Raw genomic sequence first — 20237 nt, 5'->3', positions numbered from 1 at the left:
GCAGGGAGACAAAACAATTCCTGCTCCAGCTGGGCACCAAGGACAAATGACCCAAATCTCAGCCCAAGAGCACAAACACCATGGGCTGGAGAGAGAAAAACAAGCAGGGTGGGACTGCAGGGGCTAAAGCTGGAATGGGACAATGAACTGCAAGATGCAAATGGAGCAGAACTGATCCCAGGGACAGAGCCCGTGCCCGGCCGTGCATTTTGGGACCATTTTGGTTCATCTTGGGTGCAGCCCTGGCTGGGCTCTGGTGCTGCCCAAGGTGAATCCATTGAAGAGATCCTTTGAATAAATCCCTGCTTTATTCTTTAGCTCTGTCCAGTCTCTGCTCTAGGGCAGCCCTCACAAGGCATCACTCCCAGCACCCCAGAATGATCTGCTCCATCCTCCCTTTCTACCCAGCTCATATCCTCATCTTTCCAGCACACTGATTACCTGATTTGTAATTCCCAGAGCTTTCCAAGTTGTCTTGAACAAGAGGTTTCTGCTCCCCAGAAAGAGATGCAATTAGAGAAGGATCTAGAACTGCAATTACAAGGGATCTGAAAGGTCCCTCTGTTTAAAAATCCAGCTGTTTCTGTACCCAGTGAAACAATTAATTCTGCAACTGAACACAGAGGGGGTTAAACCACTTTTAAATGCAACACTCTTGCTTTGTTAAAAGGCAGCAATAGCATTTGGAAGGAAAAATACCCATCAGAAGAGACTTGGAGAAGTCAAAAAGCTTCATTAAGGTCCTTCCATTCTGTTTAGGCTCTTTAGGAGCATGCAGTCATTATGAAATTAGTGCTTCTGGCTGCCAAAAGACTTGCTGAAGGTTGTGCTGCTGAATCCCAGCCCAGTTGGCACCCAAGCAGTGGATATGAAAACTGCAACAGCAATTTGGGTTATAGGGACATCTGGCAGGGAGCTGCAGGAATGATTAGGGACCTGAGAAGAAAATCAGTCCCAAAGGGAAGCAAGTGGGATGTAAGTAGAATAGACAGCGTGATTATTTTGAAGCATTTTAGAAGCTTATAACATTTTTTTTAAAGAGAATTAGAGGGAAAATACAATATCCAGATACAATGAAACAGATTGTGATAGTGATGGTGAGGAGGGAACTATGACTTAAGAGGAGAAGGTGAGGTTTTATTTGTTTTTATTAGGAGGGTTTGTACCCAGAGGGGTTTGAGAGACTCTCAGGGGCACAATTCTAATGTGTGAATTTAGCCAGCTACCTCCAGGTGTAATGCAGGACCTGACACCACTAACTGAAGTTCATAAAGTGATAATACTTAATAAATACTTTGAGGTTTTTGGTTTTGTTTTTTTTTTTTCTTTAATGAATGCTCACAGGCCTTTGTGGTTTTTTTCTCCCTAACAACAGCAACACAATTGCAGAGCTTCCAGAGAGCTGTAAATTCACTGGAAGATCATTGAATCTCCCAGGACAGGGCAGAATTCTCAGTGACACCAGTGACAGTGTGCAGGAATTGTGTTTAAGTTCCATCTGCATGGATCCCCATGTTCCAAACAGAGCAAATTACCCTGAGAGTGCCCTGGCCACCTCTCCAGGTTGAGCAACTGCTCTCCTGTATTTTTATCTCCAGCTGATGGATTTGTCTCAGGCTTCCATGGAGAATGGAAAGCTCCTGTAGGAATTTTCATATGGAAGAAGGGGCAGAAATGGACAATATTTTCCCTGTTACAGCTTCCAGGCTCTCTGGTTCTTATGGTGCTTCTAGCAGTCGGATGTTCACCCTTTTGGAGGTGAGGAGGAATAGGAAAAGGAGGAAGAGGAAAGAGTTTGAATTCACCTTGACTTCTCTTTGTCTCCAGCTGCCAAATATGCAGAGAGTCATTATCAGAAAAGAAAAATGTGTTTGTGCCTCCACTGAGACTCGAGCAATGCTGTGACTTCAGGGGCAAAGGCACTGTCATGATGCATCACAACCCTGCAGGCATTAAAGTGTCTCAGGCAGCTGCTCTGCCTGAAAAGCTACTCAGATTGCTGAGGTCCTTTCAACAAGCTGAGCCCAAGGCAATATTTTAGTAAGAAACTGCTTCTTTAAAAATTAAAAGGAGTTATTTTTGCATCATTTGCATCATTTGATTTGGGTCATTTTAAATATGTTCTGTTATAGGTCACCTGTGTTGCCAGAAAAAAATGAACTTGTAACATTCTATTCAGATTAATTCCTTGAAAACACACCCAGGTTTATAGCCTCATTCCTTACACAGGCACCCTCAAAGACCACAAATGAGGAGGCTCAGCTCTATTTCAGCACTGACAGATGATTTACACCCTGCACACATTTCCATAAGTGTCTCAACAGTGACCAACAATGACTCCAGACTTAGTCAAGGATTTCAGCACGGCTGAAATGACACTAAATTAGCAAGAGGAAATTCTATTCATCTGTTTAGTGTTGCTGTGTCAAACTCAGTCTGGCCTTTGTGAGCCAAATGATGACCTAAAAGTGAAGTTACAGGAGAAAGTTTCATCCTTTGCTCATGCTGGTGTGTAAGATCTCAGTGATGTTAAACCTGCTTCATTTTCCCCATGTGACTGTGACAGAGAGAGCCAGTGCTAGTAAGGACATCTGGGAGTGACATAGCACAGGACAGCCTGTCCCAAACCAGAGGCTGGATGGGAAGAGGAAAGGGGCAGAACCGCAGGGGCAGTGTCAGAGGTGCTTCTTGCACTGTGGCTTTTCCTAAGTGAGTTTGTACAAAAAGCACAAAAGAGAGAGTGAAATATTGGTTCTTGCTCCTCTGTGTCAGAAAATGCTGCACAAGCCACAGTGAGGGGTTTTATGTCACCATAAAAACAAAATTATTTTTACTTTCTCTAATCTTACAGAGGTAAACACTGAACCCATAAACTGGGTTCAGGCAGTTCTGGAGCACCACTTTCTGCTATTTAATCCAAGTGCCTTTACCTTCTCTTGTAGGACTGTATTACATTTCACATGGTCCCCTAAAGAGTCCCTCCTCCTACATTCCTGTTCCACATATTTGGGTGTACATGACATTATAGAGAGTTTCACCAGGAGCACATGGCAGCAGCAACACTTCACAAGAAACACCATCTCTGATAAACTCTATAATCACATTTAATTGCTTATTTCTCATCCAGCACAGGATGGTCAGTGATCACCCCATAACCTGCTCTACTTTGTCATCAGAGAAATTGTTGGGATGGACAAATATTCTCATTGAAACATTCAAAACGAGATAAGAGTTGATGGTTGTATTCTGCTGATATTGCCAGGAAGTGCTGTGACAGGTGGAAGGCAAAGAGGAATCAGTTACACTGTGTAGGTATCAAACCTAGCAGTGTTTTAACTCAAGATGAAGAAAACAAAGAAAAGCAAACAGACCTTGGAGCTACTGCAGAAGGAAACAGGGCACCTGAGACATGGGGAAATGTGTGGCTCTCAATTTGCCACAAATATTGGCAAGAAATCTTTCTCTTTTTTGAACTGGGAAACTTTTCCAGTGGTAGCAACAGACTATCTTGAAGTTTCTTATCTATTTTAATCAGGTTTCTTTTAGCACCTGCTGAGATCTCTGAGAGCTCAGGATTGGCTTAAACACACATGAAGAGGGCCCTGTGGCACGTATTCCCTGACAACAATCTGTTCTTCTCACCTCATAGAGTGTAATGATGCCATTTGTCTCATTCGGAGGCTTCCACTGAACGTAGATCTTCTCTTCAAAAGGTCCTCCTTGTATAGATTCCAGGGGAACGGGTCCAGGCACTGCAGGGGGAAAAGAACCCAGACAAACTGTGTTAAAAACTCCACCAGCTCCAGCTGCACACACATGAGACACCAAAAGGCCATCAGACAGGAAGCAGAGTTTTAAAAATAAATAAATAAAATTAAAAATTAAAATCCCTCAAGGCGCTACCATTACCGAGCTACTATCAACGTGAAAAGCTTATTTTTCAACTTTTGGTTCAAATAACAATACCCTAATGTAACCACTATGTGACAAATAAAATCAGAATCCATGAAAATATGATGCTAATTTCAGTATGATTTTATTCCAGTACAGCAGAGCAGCAGCAGGGAATTTAATTTGTCCTTCTCCACCCATACAACAGCAGAACTCTCCACCTAAACAGCCAGACTGCACCTTGGCATGGAGATGCTAAGGGGCTGCACACCTTTATCCATAGGAGAGATTGATTTGCTTAGTAAAGTAACAATGCAAGATTTATATTTCATTACAGCTACAAGGCCAGCTCAAAAAAATCCACCTACTCCAGCAAAATGTTAATGCCGTGGGAGATAACCAACTAAATGCACTCCCAAGCCTGTCTGATAAAAACCCTGCTCATTTTTCTGAATTATCTGCCATCCTTTTGTGTCTCCCCATGTGATATATGGGGCTGGAGGAGCCACTTTCAGCTGAGAGAAACTTAGGACAGCAACTTGTACAGCCCAGGCAGAGGAATTTAGTCCTTGGTCTGAAATAGCTCTGGTGGGATAATAACATTTTAAACTTTCCATCAATTCCTCTAGAAAACTGCTCTTTTATATCCACAACCATTCTTTTATGCCCACAATTAATTTTGCTTCTGAGATCTCTATAAAATGTGATGTCCAGAAGATCACCTTTAAGAAAAAGCTACACTCTGGAAAAGAAGGAACTATACATTTTGTGGGATGCCTTCTTTTGTGTGAAGGCACAGGAAAAATCAATAAATACCAGGATTGCATTTGCCCATATGACAAAGGAAGCTGCTGTGTGGTTCAGAATACCAAGAATTAAACCTACAGCTCTTTAACAGCTTCTCAGGCTGGCCTCTGTCATGCCCAAGCACTTCAGGGAATTTTGCCCTTTCAAGAACATGGCTGTGAAATGGAAATCATTTAAACCTACAAGTTTTACACTCAAAACAGACACACTGTCCAAACAAGCTGCACCAGTCTTGTGGGACAGAGGGTTATGCTGTTATTTACAACTTGAAGACAAGTTTTCCCTCCAAACCAAACCAACCAACCCCACTGTCACAGACATATTTCAGGAAAATTCCTTTTGCCAGGATTTTTTCTCCTGAGAAGCTGGGAAGCTTCAGCTTCTCCATGTTTTGCTGCTTTGGAATGTGATTTGGAGAATTGTTTACCCAGCATGTGAAACTGTTTTTACTTGATGACCAATGACAGCCACCTGTGTCAAGGCTGTGAGCAGCCACAAGATTTTATTATCATTCCTTTCCTTTCCTTGCTCCCTTCTGATGAAATCCTTTCTTCTATTGTTTTAGTATAGTTTTAATACATCATTTCAATGCTTCTGGCAGGAGGTAGCCTAGTGAGGCTATATGTGTATATTGTAAATGATATAATATCATTTACAATATACATATATATACATGTATGTATGTATATTGTAAATTATATATCATTTTAATATAATATATATCATAAAATAATAAATCAGCCTTCTGAAACATGGAGTTAAGAGTCTCATCTCTTCCCTCGTCCTGGGACCCCTGTGAGCACCACCACGCTTGGTGACCTCCAGTGAGTTGCACTGACTACCCCACCACCACTCACCGTCCTCCTCAGTCTGCACCACCAGCTCCTCGCTTTCCATTCTGCCCTCGGGGTTGGAGAGAGCCAACCTCAGCCTGATGGTCATGAAGGGCCGGAGCCCCCGCAGGGTGTAGTGGGAGGAGGTCTGGATGAGCTCCTCTGCCTCGAATTTCTGCTGGTTGAAGACGTACTGGTAGTGCACGGTGAGGTTGTAGCTGTGGCAGCGCGTCACGGCGTAGCCGAAGGGCTCCCACTGCAGCGTCAGCTGCCGCGAGCGGATGTCCACCACCTCCACGTTCTGCGGCCCGTGCACGGGGTCTGGGGAGCAGGAGGAGAAGTACAAATGTTAGAAATCAGAAGCTTGACTAGGCCAGTGTTCAAGCAGCAATCAATTTATTAATTAATATGGTAAAGTATGAGCAATGCAGGGTGCAGTGGGGGAAGTTTTCCCTCCAACTGCACACCCATAGTTGAGGCTTACAGGTATTTATAGGGGTACTCATCAGCTTTCTCAGCAGTTTCTATTCCAATTTTTACTCATCAGCAGTTTCTATTCCCAATTTTTACATCTATACACTATTGTGATTTAGTTTTTCTCAGGATGTATCCCAAAAGGAGTATCCCCAGATGGTGCTGGTCTGGTTTCTGAAAGAAGAAAGACGAATCCCATCAGGTGGAGTCCAGCTCCCCAGATGTGGGTCCACCTTTTAATTGCAAAGACTATAAATCTAACAACAGTGATGTCCAACTTCCCTTGGTCAAAACCATAAATCCTTGAGGTGATGTTCATCTTCCTTTCTCAAGCTGCTTTTCTCTGTTTTGTTAAGGTGTAAGATAAGCATATTTCCTTTATATATATTCCAAAGCTATAGTTTCAAGGATACAAGCAATATTCTGAAATTGTACTTCAAAAGGTTATTATTGCAGAACTCTTTAAGGCTTAACTACATGCAAAGAGCAACATCCTTAACGCTTTAATTAAATGCTCCTAAATCAACCAAGGTTAACTGCAAACAAAAGACAGGTTCAAAGGCCTTCTTCCATGCTTTACTCTCCTCAGTTATTATTAGAATTTGCAACTGTCCCATTGTCGGTTTCCACACACATCACAATCACAAATACACACATTGCCTGCATGTACCTGACACAAACACAGCTTTGTATTTCACACAAACACAATCTGATGTTTAATCAAGGCAGCCATCCATTAACACGCTTCCTTCCATGTCCCAGCACTCTGCAGTTCTGGATGTTTTTGTCTTTACAATGTATGAAGTGGCTGGGAAATGAACATCGAATCCACAGCTGCATTCTGGCTCCTGAGTTTTGCCAGGAAATGTCCTGTCATGAGGCCCTGAACAGTGGTTATGTTGCTACTCACTTTCAAAAATTTAGAAAGGTTTCTTGAAACCTTATCAAAAATACAACAGAAGACTGGATAGAGAAAATATTATGGCATGGGGAGCAAAGGATTTTCCATACCATGTGCTCACCCACACCATGGAGAATTCACCTTTTAACCCTTTAGCCCCTCCCAAAGCTCTGTCCATTGACTCCTTCCCTGCCCAGTGGTGGAGTTCCCTGCCTTAAATCCTGATTGGAGCTCAGGTGCTGCCATAGTGACAAACTGACCCTCCCAAACGTCCCAAACCCAGGGCACTGCCAAAAACAACACATAACTATAAATCTATAAAACTTCTCTTAATATCTGTACATGATATTTGCCTTTTCATTGTGAGAGTCAATCATTGCATTGCTCATCTATCACAGCTGTGCTCCTGATTCCTGTGAAATCTCACTGAGTCCAACAGTGGCAACAGGATTCCGTTGCAGAAAGGTAGAAAAATCATAAAGAGTTCATAAAATCAAGCCTGCTCTCCTACAATCAGTGGCTGGCATTTTGCAAGTTCCCATGTGAAAGCAATCCTGGTGTGAGCAGTTCATTAACATAACAATCTATTCCTGGGTGAAAAACAACCACCACCTGTAGAAACTGTTTTTACACTGTTAGAAAAACGAAAACTAACTCTCACAAACAACTTTCCCTGCATGTACACAATGAGAGCTTGAGTGACCAATCGATACAGGATAACAACCTGTTACAAACCAGTAAAGTAATTGGCAAGCAAGCTCCTGACCAATTGGAGTCACACATGAGGTCTGCAAAACTGTTATAAAAAGGAGTTATGTGAATAAAGAATGGCTTTTTTCCACCATGAAGAAAATGGTGTTCCATGTGATTTATTCCCATAAGATTCCATCAGGTGAGGGGTGGGGAAGTTGTGCTTTCTTCATTCTTACAAAGAAAAAAAAATAAAAATAATAGTAGCTGATGGCCTGCTTGGCAGTGCTTAATGACCCTGGTGAATCCAGCCCTAAGTGATGCAAACACACAGGAAATGGCCCCTGGGGAAGGAATGAATTCAGATCTCCCAGCTTTGAATTCAGCTTCATGGCCCCTACACCCTCCTGCCACCTCCAAACCCACTCTGCTCACACTGAAGCCCCAGAGTGAAAGAATCAAGACCACGGGATCAGCTGCTGGATTTCCAACATCCTGGATATTCTGGCAATGAGGTGTACAGGCAGATCCTGCCACTCCTGAGTATGTTTTCTGAGTCATCTCAAGCTGGTGCCAATAAAACTTTAATTTCTGATCGTCTCCATGCCTTGGTCCCATCAAAGTTTCTTTGCTCTTTATTATTCTTTCTACAGTATCTGGCTGAGGTAAACTTTGAATATTCATGTGGAGGAATCATTTTCACCTGCTGTTCCTTAATTTATTTTTAACAGCCTAACTCAAATGCTCTGACTAGACTCTGCCCTTTATATAAAATATAAATGCATGTGCCACTAGACATGTAGATATAAAGAATGAAGGATGACTGAGTGAAATCAGTGTTTGAGATAAGTCAGACCATAAAAATTCTACAGATGTCAGGGTTTGTTTATCTGACATTTCTCCAACTTGTATTTGCTCTTTTGCTCAATATATATCTGAACAAGGTAATCAGAAAATACATAATTTCACATAAAGTTTCTTAATTTATAGCACAATTCAGGGTTCTTCCTTCTTCTCATAGTCTCTCACGACTTCAACCTACAAAAAAATGTCTTCATGGGAACCAAAATGTTGGAAGGATTCCTGAATACCAGTCACACCTCTTTGAGAGATAATTAAAGTGTAAAAAAACCTTTCTAGTAATTCTTGAAAGTAAAGCACGCGCCAGCCACCCTGACTTCAATCTACTCATGCATAAGCAGAAAATACATTTTAACAACCTGCACATTCTGTATTACTGCTAAAAATCCCCTAAGGACTGGCAGTGGGAAAGTATTTGCATCTTTTTATAGATATTTACATGTGCAGACACTTTGGCAATGGGATGGATATTAAAAGACCATGGGTCTAAAGCTAGCAAATGTTTTAGGTTTCCCTATAAATCATGTCAATCCCTCAGCATCCAGAAAACACCTCTTAAAAGTGAGTCCTTAACTCTGTGTGTCAAACAAAAAAGGATTAATTTAGAAATTAGGAAATTTTTATGCATGAATATACACATATATACTTGGTATGAGGTGCTAAGCATTCGTTTTCTATAAATCCCTGAAATTTATGTTTCTGCAGATGAATTGTACAGATAAATTAGGTCTACAAAATAATGTTCTTTGAAAATATTCAGCTTCTGAAACACCAAAGGTAATCCCAAGCCTCATTCCAAGATGCATCCAAAGGAAAGAAAAGCAAAAGCAAATGCAGATATTTGCCCTGCTGAAGTCTGCATTACACCAAGCACTCAACTGCAGAGCCCAACTCAGAACGTGGCTGAGAAGAGGCAAAACATTTCACAGAAATGCAGTAATGCAGCTGAAAATGGCGATTCACCACCATGGTAATCTTATACTGACTCTATTTTATTTTTTTAATTACAAATATTGCCCTTAAATCAGTCATGTTATGGAGTGAATCAGCAGTGGATGTCAGATGTGCTGACTGTGCCTGTGACTAAGGAACAACCTGATCATCACCTCACCAAGTCATCTGCCCAAAGCTGGCAAGGGAAGATTTCCTGCAGTTTTTAGCTTCCTTTCTCATCCTGTCCACATTTGCCCTTTCCTTTCCTACCCCAAACCCTAAGTGCTAGAAGATTCTTGCAACCAGCTTCTAATTCTGCTCAAAACTCTGCTGTAAATGCTGTAAGCTCCATCACACACACAGTTTGAAACAGTCTCTGATTGAGTAACCAGCCTGTGAACCACAGATGAGTTTGGTACAAACAAGGAAATCCAAATCCATAGTGCAGACCCCACTACACTGCATTTTTCCCAAGAACCATCTGTTCTCAGGCTGACAGTCCTAAACCAGGTCTCAAATACCAATGTCCTGAGGTGTCCCTGCAAGTGTAGAGATAGACATCTGGTGGCTGTCTAGATCTTTAGGTAGAGGGAGAATAAGTAAAAACGACTTAAATTTTAGTTTCAGAGAGGGAGAAAACATACTGGAATTAAATCAACAAAGAGAAGCTGGCCCTGGAAAGCTTTATATTCTCTCCAGTTCTCTTGGTTTCAGTCTCCTTTTTTTCTGAATACTGAGGCTATATAATTTCAAAAATGTTTTCTTGTTGCCAGACTGATTTCCTCCACAGCAGAAGCCATTGAAACCTCCTTTTCCAGGATGAGATTTTGTATTGTTGTTTTTAAAGGGCAGTGGTCCTACTGTCCTCTCTGTATAATTCTTTCTGCCTATTAGCTCTGTGAGTATTCAGTCTCAAAAGGTCTGTAGCTATTCCAGGGACCTGTCTAACATCACCTTTTTCATAATGTTTTCTTCCAAAAGATAAGGGAAATTTATAATTCATGTACAGTTCTCTGGTAGTGCTGATATATGAAAGTGGACAAAAGTCTCCATTTTTGTATTCTTGAGATGATAGCTTCCAAATAATGCAAGAAAATATCTGAAAAGTAGTAACTTTGCACTTGGCTGGTGGAATAAAAGCTGCTGATATATATATCAGCTTCAACTATACAAAGATACCCACCAAAGCAAGATAGAAACAGACCAGCTCAATTTGAATACTTAGGAGATCAGATATTAGTGTAAACTATGTTCCCTGAAGTAAAATTTTCTATGGGTCCTAAGAGCTTGGGAAAAAAAAAAAAAAAAGGAAATTCTTAAGAAGCTTAAACAATGAAACAGCTGCCAGAGATCTGAAACGAGTCTTGAACCCACGCAAGGAAAATTGCAGTCTCTGGGATTTCACTGTGCAAATGCTGTATTTTTATTTCAGCCTGGTTGAACCATTAATTACATTTGGAACGTTCACATCAAAGTCAAGGACTGAACAGTGTTTTTTAATACCTCATCACCCACTGATGCTTTGCTACCTTTCATTACTCTGGTGGGCTGCAGCAAACACTCAGCAGCCAGGAGCCTTTCTGGAGTCCTTGGGGTGTGCAAGTCTGGAGGGGTCTGGAGCTTGAGTCCTATGAGGAGGGGCTGAGGGAGCTGGGAAGGGGCTCAGACAGGAGCAAAGGAGGCTCAGGGGGGACCTTGTGGCTCTGCACAGCTCCTGACAGGAGGGGACAGCCAGGGGGTCAGGCTCTGCTCCAGGGAACAGGGACAGGAGGAGAAGGAACGGCCTCAAGGTGCACCAGGGGATGTTAAGATTGGATATGAGGAAAGATTCTTCACAGAAAGGATGGCCAGGTGTTGGAACAGGCTGCCCAGGGAGCCTTTAGAGTCATAGCCACTGGAGGGATTTAAACCACATGTGGGTGTAGAGCACCTGGGGACATGGTTTAACAGGGGGCTTGGCAGTGCTGGGCCAACACTTGGACTCGATCTTAAAGGGTTTTCCTGTCACAGACATCTTTTATGAAAAATCCTTTCTTTAGGATTCTTCCTCCTGAGAAGCTGAGATGCCTCAGGAACAAAATGCAAACAATGGTTATCTGCTGCTGTGGAATGCAACAGGTGCATCTGGGATTGGTCTCATGGGGTTGTTTCTAATTAATGGCCAATCGCAGCCCAGCTGGCTCAGACTCTCTGTCTGAGACACAAGCCTTTGTTATTCATTCTTTCTTTGCCATTCATAGCTAGCCTTCTGATAAAATCCTTTCTTCTATTCTTTTAGTATAGTTTTAATATAATATATATCATAAAATAATAAATCAGCCTTCTGAAACATGGAGTCAGATCCTCATCTCTTCCCTCATCTTCGGACCCCTGTGAACACAGTCACAGGTTTTCCAACCTAAATGATTTGATGATTCTGGTGGCCTGAATGAAACAAACTCTCCAGTGATCCTTCAGTGTGTTCTCAGTCCATTGTTGAGGAAACAATGTCCAGAGACTGCTTTTCCTGCATCAGAATTTCACAGAAAAGCTGACTTTTAAGGTCAGTTTTGCTCATTCCTTATTGAGTGTCACGGAGCTCATTTTGTTCTCAGCCCTCCTCCCTCTCAAGGTGAGGCACAGAAGAGAAAAGGATGGTTTAGATTATCAATAACAATTGTCAGAGCTCTGTAACCCTCCACCAGGGGAAGAAAGGAAGCTGTGGGGGGACACTGGGGTTTGAACACAGAGCTCAAATCGAGCAGGGAAGTTAAACACAGACAATCAGCTGCTGCCCCAGGGTTAAGTACCTGCTGCAGGAGCCTAATTGCAAGAAATTGCTGCTGTCAGTAAAGGCAGGACAGCGAGTGGAGATGTCCCTCCTCATCTGGGGCCCTGTGCCCGTGTCCCCTGACCCTGTGGAGAGCAGCAGGCAGAGTTTATTAGCAGTGCACTGATTAAATTCTGTTTCCCAGCAGCAGGTTACAGAGACTGAGAATGCACAAAGGGAAGAAAAAGGAGTCTGCCATGAGCTTTGTGTGAGTCCTGAATTGGTACTTTCAGATATGGAAATAGAGAAAACAGGTGTAAGTATGAATTCAGTCTTCCCCTCATCACCCCAACCAGCACAGGCCATCCAGAATCTGGGCACCCCAGTAAAGCCCCCAGCCCATCCTCTAGGCAGACTGGGAGGGGATAAGGAGAAAATTGGGTTCACTGGGAGCTGGTAATGCCACTAAAACCTGTGTACTCCCAACTACCAGCACGGTACAGCCTCCCTCTGTAGCCCAGGAAAAATTTAAATTCATTTTTATTTACAAAATATAAATTTGGCATCATCACAGAGTGAAGTGCACAGAATATTTCACACCCACAATAAATTGAAATAGTGGCCATTTTTCAAGCAACAGCAACAAAACTCGTGATCACAGAATGTCTAAAAGGCTTGGGTTAGCAGGGACCTTGAGGATAATCTCATTCCAACACCCCTGCCATGAGCACCTTCCTCTAGAGCAGGGTGCTGCAAGCCCCACCCAGCCTGGTGTGCAGTCAGCAGTTAGATGGTTTCCTTTGTGTTTTTCAGAGACAGTGTTCTTGGTTCTATGGATGCAAAACCAAACTGAAATGTGTCCAACAATGATTTTATTCAGGGTGTTAGATAAAAGCTGAAGCCTTCTCTCTCTTCTCTTTATTCCCCATCCCTCATCTTCCTCCCTTAATTTCCACAGGATGAAACAAGTCTAGGGAAACACGTTTACTATCAAAAAATGCAGCAAAGCAAACGGAGCAAAACTAATCCAGAGGTTTCCTTAAATGCAAAATTCACTGGGGTGTGGTGGCTCAGGGTAAACCCAGCCCCTCCACAGTGTGTGCTGCTCATCTCATCAAAGAGATCCTGCCAGAGGAATTGTCCCCCAAACACCTTCCCCAGCCTTGTCCCAGGCACAGCCACCTCTGAGGGATGGACAACCCTGTCCATGCCTCGAGTGCAACGTGTCCTTCTGTGACAGCTCCTCTGCTGAGCCCTCAGCTGCTGCTGCCCAGCACATTTCAATGAGCCAAAATGAGGGATAAATACCTTTGCAGACATGACAGATGAAAGCACTGATTAAACAGAGATCACCAGTCTTGCAGTGCTGGGAAAGTGTTTTGGCTTTGCCCGTCTCTGAGGAAAGAACATCTCCCTAATATTTGGTTCTAAATTTGCTTTCTTTTAAACCACTTCAGATATCATCACTGGTCCAAAGGCAGTGCAGACAGAGCTGAAAGTAGGCAATTATACAGAAAAGGGTGTTCTGAAAGATTTGCAACAGAGAAAAGAGAAGAAAGGAGTGAGACTGACACAATAAAATCACCAGAGAACAAACAATCTGTTTGTGAGGCCTTCAATCACTGCAGCCCAAATCATGTACAAAGAAATAGGTGTCATTACAGCTGATGAACTAAACCAGGCTACTTTAGGGCATTCTCTGAGCAATAAAGAAAAAGGAATGCTGCCACACTATTATGAAAGAACTAGGAAATAAGTTAGATAATGGAGTATGTGGTTAGGCAAGCCAGGGACTGAGCTCTCTCCACAACTAACATAATCATTTTAATTCAGTTAACTGCAAATACTCTTCACTTTTTTATTGATCTGGTTTTGTTTCAGTTGCAAATTTTAGTTGAAAGACCCCCAAGATTTGAAAATATCTATAAAAAAAGGAAAATATTTGATACATTACAAATCCCATAAAACATCCTCTAGTCTCAGACTTCTACTTTGCTAAACAGAACCAAACAAAACAAATTTAAAACAACCCCAACACCTTTAAATGTATTCCAGATCTATCTGGACCCCTCCATTTGTTACAAAATGTACAAAATCCAGGGGCTGGCCAAGGGCACAGGGAAAGCAGAGGCTGTGCAGAGCAGGACCTGAGCTGGCAGCACAGCCTTCCCAGCACTGCTACAGCCAGAGCTGAGCTGCCAAAGCTCCACTTGTAAACAACTTCAAGATAATTAAGCACTGCTTTTTAAAAAAAGGTTTATTAGCATCTATTTAAAGGAAATTTTTTTTCATTATATTATGAAACGGCAAAATGAGAGCTTGCTTTCTTTTATACCCCAAACCTGTTGTGCCCTAACACACTTAAAAAATAACAATTTAAAAGAACAATAAAGGATAATTACTGATTTTATTAAAAATATCTATCATGGATACACATAGCGGTGGCATTCCATGGCTGGGAACAAAATGTACATTACTGAGCATTTTGATGATTAAATACAACAGCTTAATTAAATATGCTAATGAAAGTGAGATTAGAAAGCAGGTAAGCCACTGGTTTTTTGCCAACCAAAAGTAAAAAAGCGGATTTTACGAATTTATTTCATTATGCATCAATAAAATATTTATTTTAACTGTTTGTTATACTAACACACACATGCATTTATTTTTATTATCTCTTCCTCTGTGTGCTTTGCTGTTATTCTCAAATGGACTAAGTGGAGGAGACTCAGAGTAACACAGAAACTAGATCCTAACAAAACATAAATTATCTCTATAAAATAAATAAGGTAATCAAAATAGTGAGTAAAAGAGAAACTTCCTCTACACAGGCTGTTCAATTACTCTGAGCAGCAGAAAAGGTAATTATTTTTTAAGACATGTTTTCTCTCATTTGTAACTGTGGGTTCTTTTAATGCCTGTGCAACCTGCAAGAGAAATTCTCAGTATTCCTTCAGAATCATGTTCTTCAACAACAAATATATTTAAAAAATTAAAATATCCCTGGTTCTACTTGTTGATGTGTCAGAAAGAGCTTCTAAAATTGATGAAACAGTGGCTTTGAGAGCACTACTGGAAGAGCCAAATTGTCCTAAACCTCTTGAGCTTTCATCAGGACATCCAGGGAGGTGATCCAGCCCTAGGGGCACCTCTGGGTGCTCTGTCCAGCCCTAGGGGCACCTCTGGGTGCTGTGTTCAGCTCTGGGGACACCTCTGGGTGCTGTGCCCAGCTCTGGGTGCTGTGCCCAGCCCTGGGGGCACCTCTGGGTGCTGTGCCCAGCCCTAGGGGCACCTCTGGGTGCTGTGCCCAGCTCTGGGGACACCTCTGGGTGCTGTGCCCAGCTCTGGGGGCACCTCTGGGTGCTGTGCCCAGCCCTAGGGGCACCTCTGGGTGCTGTGCCCAGCTCTGGGGGCACCTCTGGGTGCTGTGTCCAGCTCTGGGGGCACCTCTGGGTGCTGTGTCCAGCTCTGGGGACACCTCTGGGTGCTGTGTCCAGCTCTGGCTCCTCAGCACAGCAGGGCCAGGAGCTCCTGGAGCTGGGGCAGGGCCTGGGGCAGCTCCGTGCCCAGGAAAGGCTGAGGGAGCTGGGGCTGCTCAGCTGGAGAGGAGCCCCAGGGAGAGAGAGGGGCCTCAGCCCTGGCTGGCCCTGGGTGTCCCTGGGTGTCCCTGGCTGGCCCTGGCTGGCCCTGAGTGTCCCTGAGTGTCCCTGGGTGTCTCTCTCTGTCCCTGTCCATCCCTGTCTGTCCCAGTCTCTCTGTCCCTGTCTATCCCTGTGTCCCCCTGTCTGTCCCTGTGTGCAGAGGTCAGAGCAGGCCCAGGCCCTGCCCCAGGCCCAGCAATGGCCCCAGAGCCACGGACAGGGCCTGAGCCCAGCCCAGTCTGTCCCAGTCTGTCCCTGTCTGTCTGTCCCTGTCCATCTCTGTGTGTCTGTCCCTGTCTGTCTGTCTCTGTCCATCCCTGTGTGCCCAGGCCCAGCCATGGCCCCAGAGCCTGAGCCCAGCCATGGCAGGGCCTGAGCCCAGCCCAGTCCCCCCCAGTCTATCCCTGTCTGTCTGTCCCTGTCCATCCCTGTCCATCCCTCTGTGTCCCTGTCTGTGTGTCTGTCCCTGTCCATCTCTGTGTGTCTATCCCTGTCTGTGTGTCTGTCCCTGTCCATCCCTGTGCGTCCCTGTCTGTGTGTCTGTCCCTGTCCATCCCTCTGTGTCCCTGTCTGTCTGTCCCTGTCCATCCCCGTGTGTCCCTGTCTGTGTGTCTGTCCCTGTCCATCCCCGTGTGCCCCAGCCCCAGCCATGGCCTCAGAGCCCCGGGCAGGGCCTGAGCCCAGCCCAGTCTGTCTATCCCTGCCTGTCTGTCCCTGTCCATCTCTGTGTGTCTGTCCCTGTCTGTGTGTCTGTCCCTGTCCATCTCTGTGTGTCTGTCCCTGTCTGTGTGTCTGTCCCTGTCCATCTCTGTGTGTCTATCCCTGTCTGTGTGTCTGTCCCTGTCCATCCCTGTCCATCCCTCTGTGTCCCTGTGTGTCTGTCCCTGTCCATCCCCGTGTGCCCCAGCCCCAGCCATGGCCCCAGAGCCCCGGGCAGGGCTGAGCCCAGCAATTCCCCTGCCCCGGAGGCAGAGCTGCTGCCCTGGGCAGAGCCAGCCCTGAGCAGAGCCCAGAGAGGCTCTGGGGGCTCCTCCCTGGGATGTTCCAGAGCCACACGGACACTCTGCTGTGCCCTGGGCTCTGGGATGGCCCTGCCTGAGCAGGGAGTGCCACCAGATGAGCCACTGTGGCCCCTTCCAGCCTGACACACCCTGGGATTTATTAAAGAATGCATATAAAAAGTTCAGAAGAATAAATCATAATAGATTAAAAAAAAATCCAAAATTACTGGAAAGCACTTCAGAGTAAAGGAATACAAAGGATGGAAAATTCCTCTGTACATCACAGACAAGGTAGGAAAACACTCTTGCCTACTAACAGCAGCCTGCATTCTCACTATGTCTAATGGAAGCACTAGCCCTTGGCTTTCATTGTGCTTCCCAAAAGAACAAAAAAATAAAAATACAGTGCCAAGCTTTCAATACTCAATTAAGATTTAGGATGTCACTCAAAGGAGGCAGAAAGCTGCTTTTAGTCTGGTGATACTCAGTGAGTAGATCTGCCTCATTGTTTATGTTCCCAATCAGGGCACACTATCTGTATTAAAGAGAACAAGGCACTGAATGGAAACCTCACAGCCTGGGGAAGTGTGAGGTACCAGTGTGCTCATCAAAATAAATTCTCCTGTGAGAGCAGTTTATTGATTTGTGTATTTGACTCTCTTTGGGATTATTGTTCAATTACTTTTATCCTCTGAGATGAAAGCAGCTGAATGTAACATCAAAAGCAGATAAAAAGTCGCATGTTTCAAATTTTCTTTCAAATCTCCATAACATCCATTACAGATACAATTTTCAAGAGGGTCCTCTGAGAGGGTAACTCCATCAGACATACAGCTCTCATCTGTATTTCCCCTAATTATTCTTGCTGAAACATATTCCCTGTAAAACACATTATTTATCCTTGAGGAGTGACAGTCTGCAGAAACTATCTTCTCTTTATCAGGTGAGCTGCTTGCTAATTTTTGATATGATTAGTGATTTCTCAGCACTTAAAATTGCAAACATGCAATTTCCACCTCTAGCCCTGTTGAGGCTAAAACATGGTGGTGGTAGTGGTGGTGAAGAGATGGTGCAAGTCTCATTTTGTTGGTTTGCATTCATTCCTCACTACAGGTTTTTCATGCTCTGCTTGCAAGAAAACAAAAACAACAAAACAAAACAAAACAAAAAAACAAAAAAAACCAACCAAACCAAAAAACCAAACCAACCAACCAAATAAATAAAAAAAAAAAAAAAAAAAAAAACCCAAAACCCCAAAGATATTTTTGATTATCAACCCTCTGTTTTCACTTTGGGACATGGACTCACACAATTTTAGTTTGCTTTACATCAAAAATGGTGCAGCACCTGGAATGAGGCTCTTGCTCCCCTTTTGAGAGGCAGGTGTAGCCAGCAGTTGCCTGGTGCTCCTCTCATTCAGAAGATGAGCTTTGCTCTGCAGTCACCAGGCAAAACTGGCCTCAGCTCCTTAAACATGAAAAGGCACACTAATGCAAGCTTAGAATCCCAGCAGGGTAATTTTACAATGTATAAATGACAAAATTTATAAATTATAGAGATGTATAAATGATAAACTGGGATAATGGTTCCTGTGCTCTGTGTGGCAAGCACATTTAGATCAGAGTTCACACAGCCCTCAGTCTAAGAACTCATCAGAGGTGACCTCAGTCAGCCCCAGCCCCACTACCAGCATGAACATGAGCTTTGTTAAAGCTCAACATGAAGTAAAATGATGAATTTAAATACATAATTGCACTCCCAGATGCATTTTTGACCAGCTGCTGTTTACTGAGCTCTAAGAGGAACTCTCCTGACATGAACAGGTCAGGGGGGAAATCCAGCTTCACTCTGAGGGCAGCCCTGCACTCTTCCTGCACAGATGTGAGCCAGGCTGGGCTTTGAACTTCCAGGGACATCAGGGTTAGCCAGAGATGGGACCAGAAAGCCACTCTGAGATGGACCAGAAAGCCACATTGAGAGGGGACCAGAAAGCCACTCTGGAATGGACCAGAAAGCCACTCTGAGAGGGGACCAGAAAGCCACATTGAGAGGGGACCAGAAAGCCACTCTGGAATGGACCAGAAAGCCACTCTGAGAGGGGAGCAGAAAGCCACTCTGAGATGGACCAGAAAGCCACTCTGGGATGGACCAGAAAGCCACTGAGAGGGGACCAGAAAGCCACTCTGAGATGGACCAGAAAGCCACTCTGGGATGGACCAGAAAGCCACACTGAGATGGACCAGAAAGCCACTCTGGGATGGGACCAGAAAGCCACTCTGAGATGGACCAGAAAGCCACTGAGATGGACCAGAAAGCCACTGTGGGATGGACCAGAAAGCCACTCTGGGATGGACCAGAAAGCCACTCTGAGATGGACCAGAAAGCCACATTGAGAGGGGACCAGAAAGCCACTCTGGGATGGACCAGAAAGCCACTCTGAGAGGGGACCAGAAAGCCACTCTGGGATGGGACCAGAAAGCCACTTTGAGGTGGGACCAGAAAGCCACACTGAGATGGACCAGAAAGCCACTCTGGGATGGACCAGAAAGCCACTCTGAGATGGACCAGAAAGCCACTGAGAGAGGACCAGAAAGCCACTCTGAGATGGACCAGAAAGCCACTCTGAGATGGAACCAGAGGCACCAGGCAGAGATGGAGCACAGGAGTTCCAGCCCATTTCAGCTGGATCTTTACTGCATTTGAGCCATTCATCTGCTCTGGAATTTTCTCTTTTGTCACAGAGTGTTGTAAAAATCTTTGCAAAGCTGTTTCCAGCCAGCCTGTAAAGCACATTGGTTTTCTTTCAGTGATGCAATTACAAGGGGAAGGCAGTCATGAATATTAGTGAACTTTGAAATATTGTTTCTAGGGGCAATAGATTTTACCCAAAGGGATATTAGTGCTCCACCTCATCATTACAAAAAATCACTTTAAAACTTACAGCAACACATTTCAAGTCCATTACCATGCATTTTCAAATGTCATGCCTTGAATGTGACAGTCAAATTCCTGAATCAATCAGCCAAATGGAATTATTTCACTCAGAAATTATGTGAAGAGAAAGTAGCAAAAAGCAGTAAAAATGTAGAATAACTTTATGCTGTAACTTAAGCAACTGAATAGGCTCCTTGGTGAAGTTAGGAGCAACACACTCTGTGTGTCTGCTTTACAGGATGATGAACTGCAGAACACCCTGGGAATTTTTTTCTGTAGTAGAACAAGGTTTGGGGCTTTAATTTGTGATCTGTCCCATGAGTAGTGCCTGGGATATTTGCAGGGAACAGCAGGTGCCTGGGCACTGCTCACTAGATGGGTACCACCACACCCAAGGGGCAGATCCAGCCTGTGCCAGCTGCTGTGTGTCTGCAGGCTTAGCCTGCATCTCCATTTGTGCTGTTGTGTTCTTCCTCAGCTACATTTTCCAATATCTTCATGAATCCATGTGGAAAACAGGCC

General features: G+C 44.0%; 1 protein-coding gene across 9 annotated transcripts in view; it reads right to left on the bottom strand.

Moving 5' to 3' along the window:
- PTPRT (protein tyrosine phosphatase receptor type T) overlaps positions 1 to 20237 on the bottom strand; it is a 488934-nt gene that overhangs the window by 165632 nt on the left and 303065 nt on the right. For all 9 annotated transcript variants that reach the window (XM_077187379.1, XM_054644473.2, XM_077187382.1 and 6 more), the window contains exons 8-9: positions 5556 to 5852; positions 3643 to 3752 (exon numbers count right to left, since the gene is read on the bottom strand). In XM_077187379.1, the coding sequence (XP_077043494.1) occupies positions 3643 to 3752; positions 5556 to 5852 (407 nt within the window). The remainder of the gene's footprint in view (positions 1 to 3642; positions 3753 to 5555; positions 5853 to 20237) is intronic.

The sequence above is a fragment of the Agelaius phoeniceus genome, chromosome 17 (genome assembly GCF_051311805.1).
Source record: "Agelaius phoeniceus isolate bAgePho1 chromosome 17, bAgePho1.hap1, whole genome shotgun sequence".
NCBI classification, from domain to species: domain Eukaryota; kingdom Metazoa; phylum Chordata; class Aves; order Passeriformes; family Icteridae; genus Agelaius; species Agelaius phoeniceus.
This window is presented reverse-complemented; position numbering and strand designations above follow the sequence as displayed.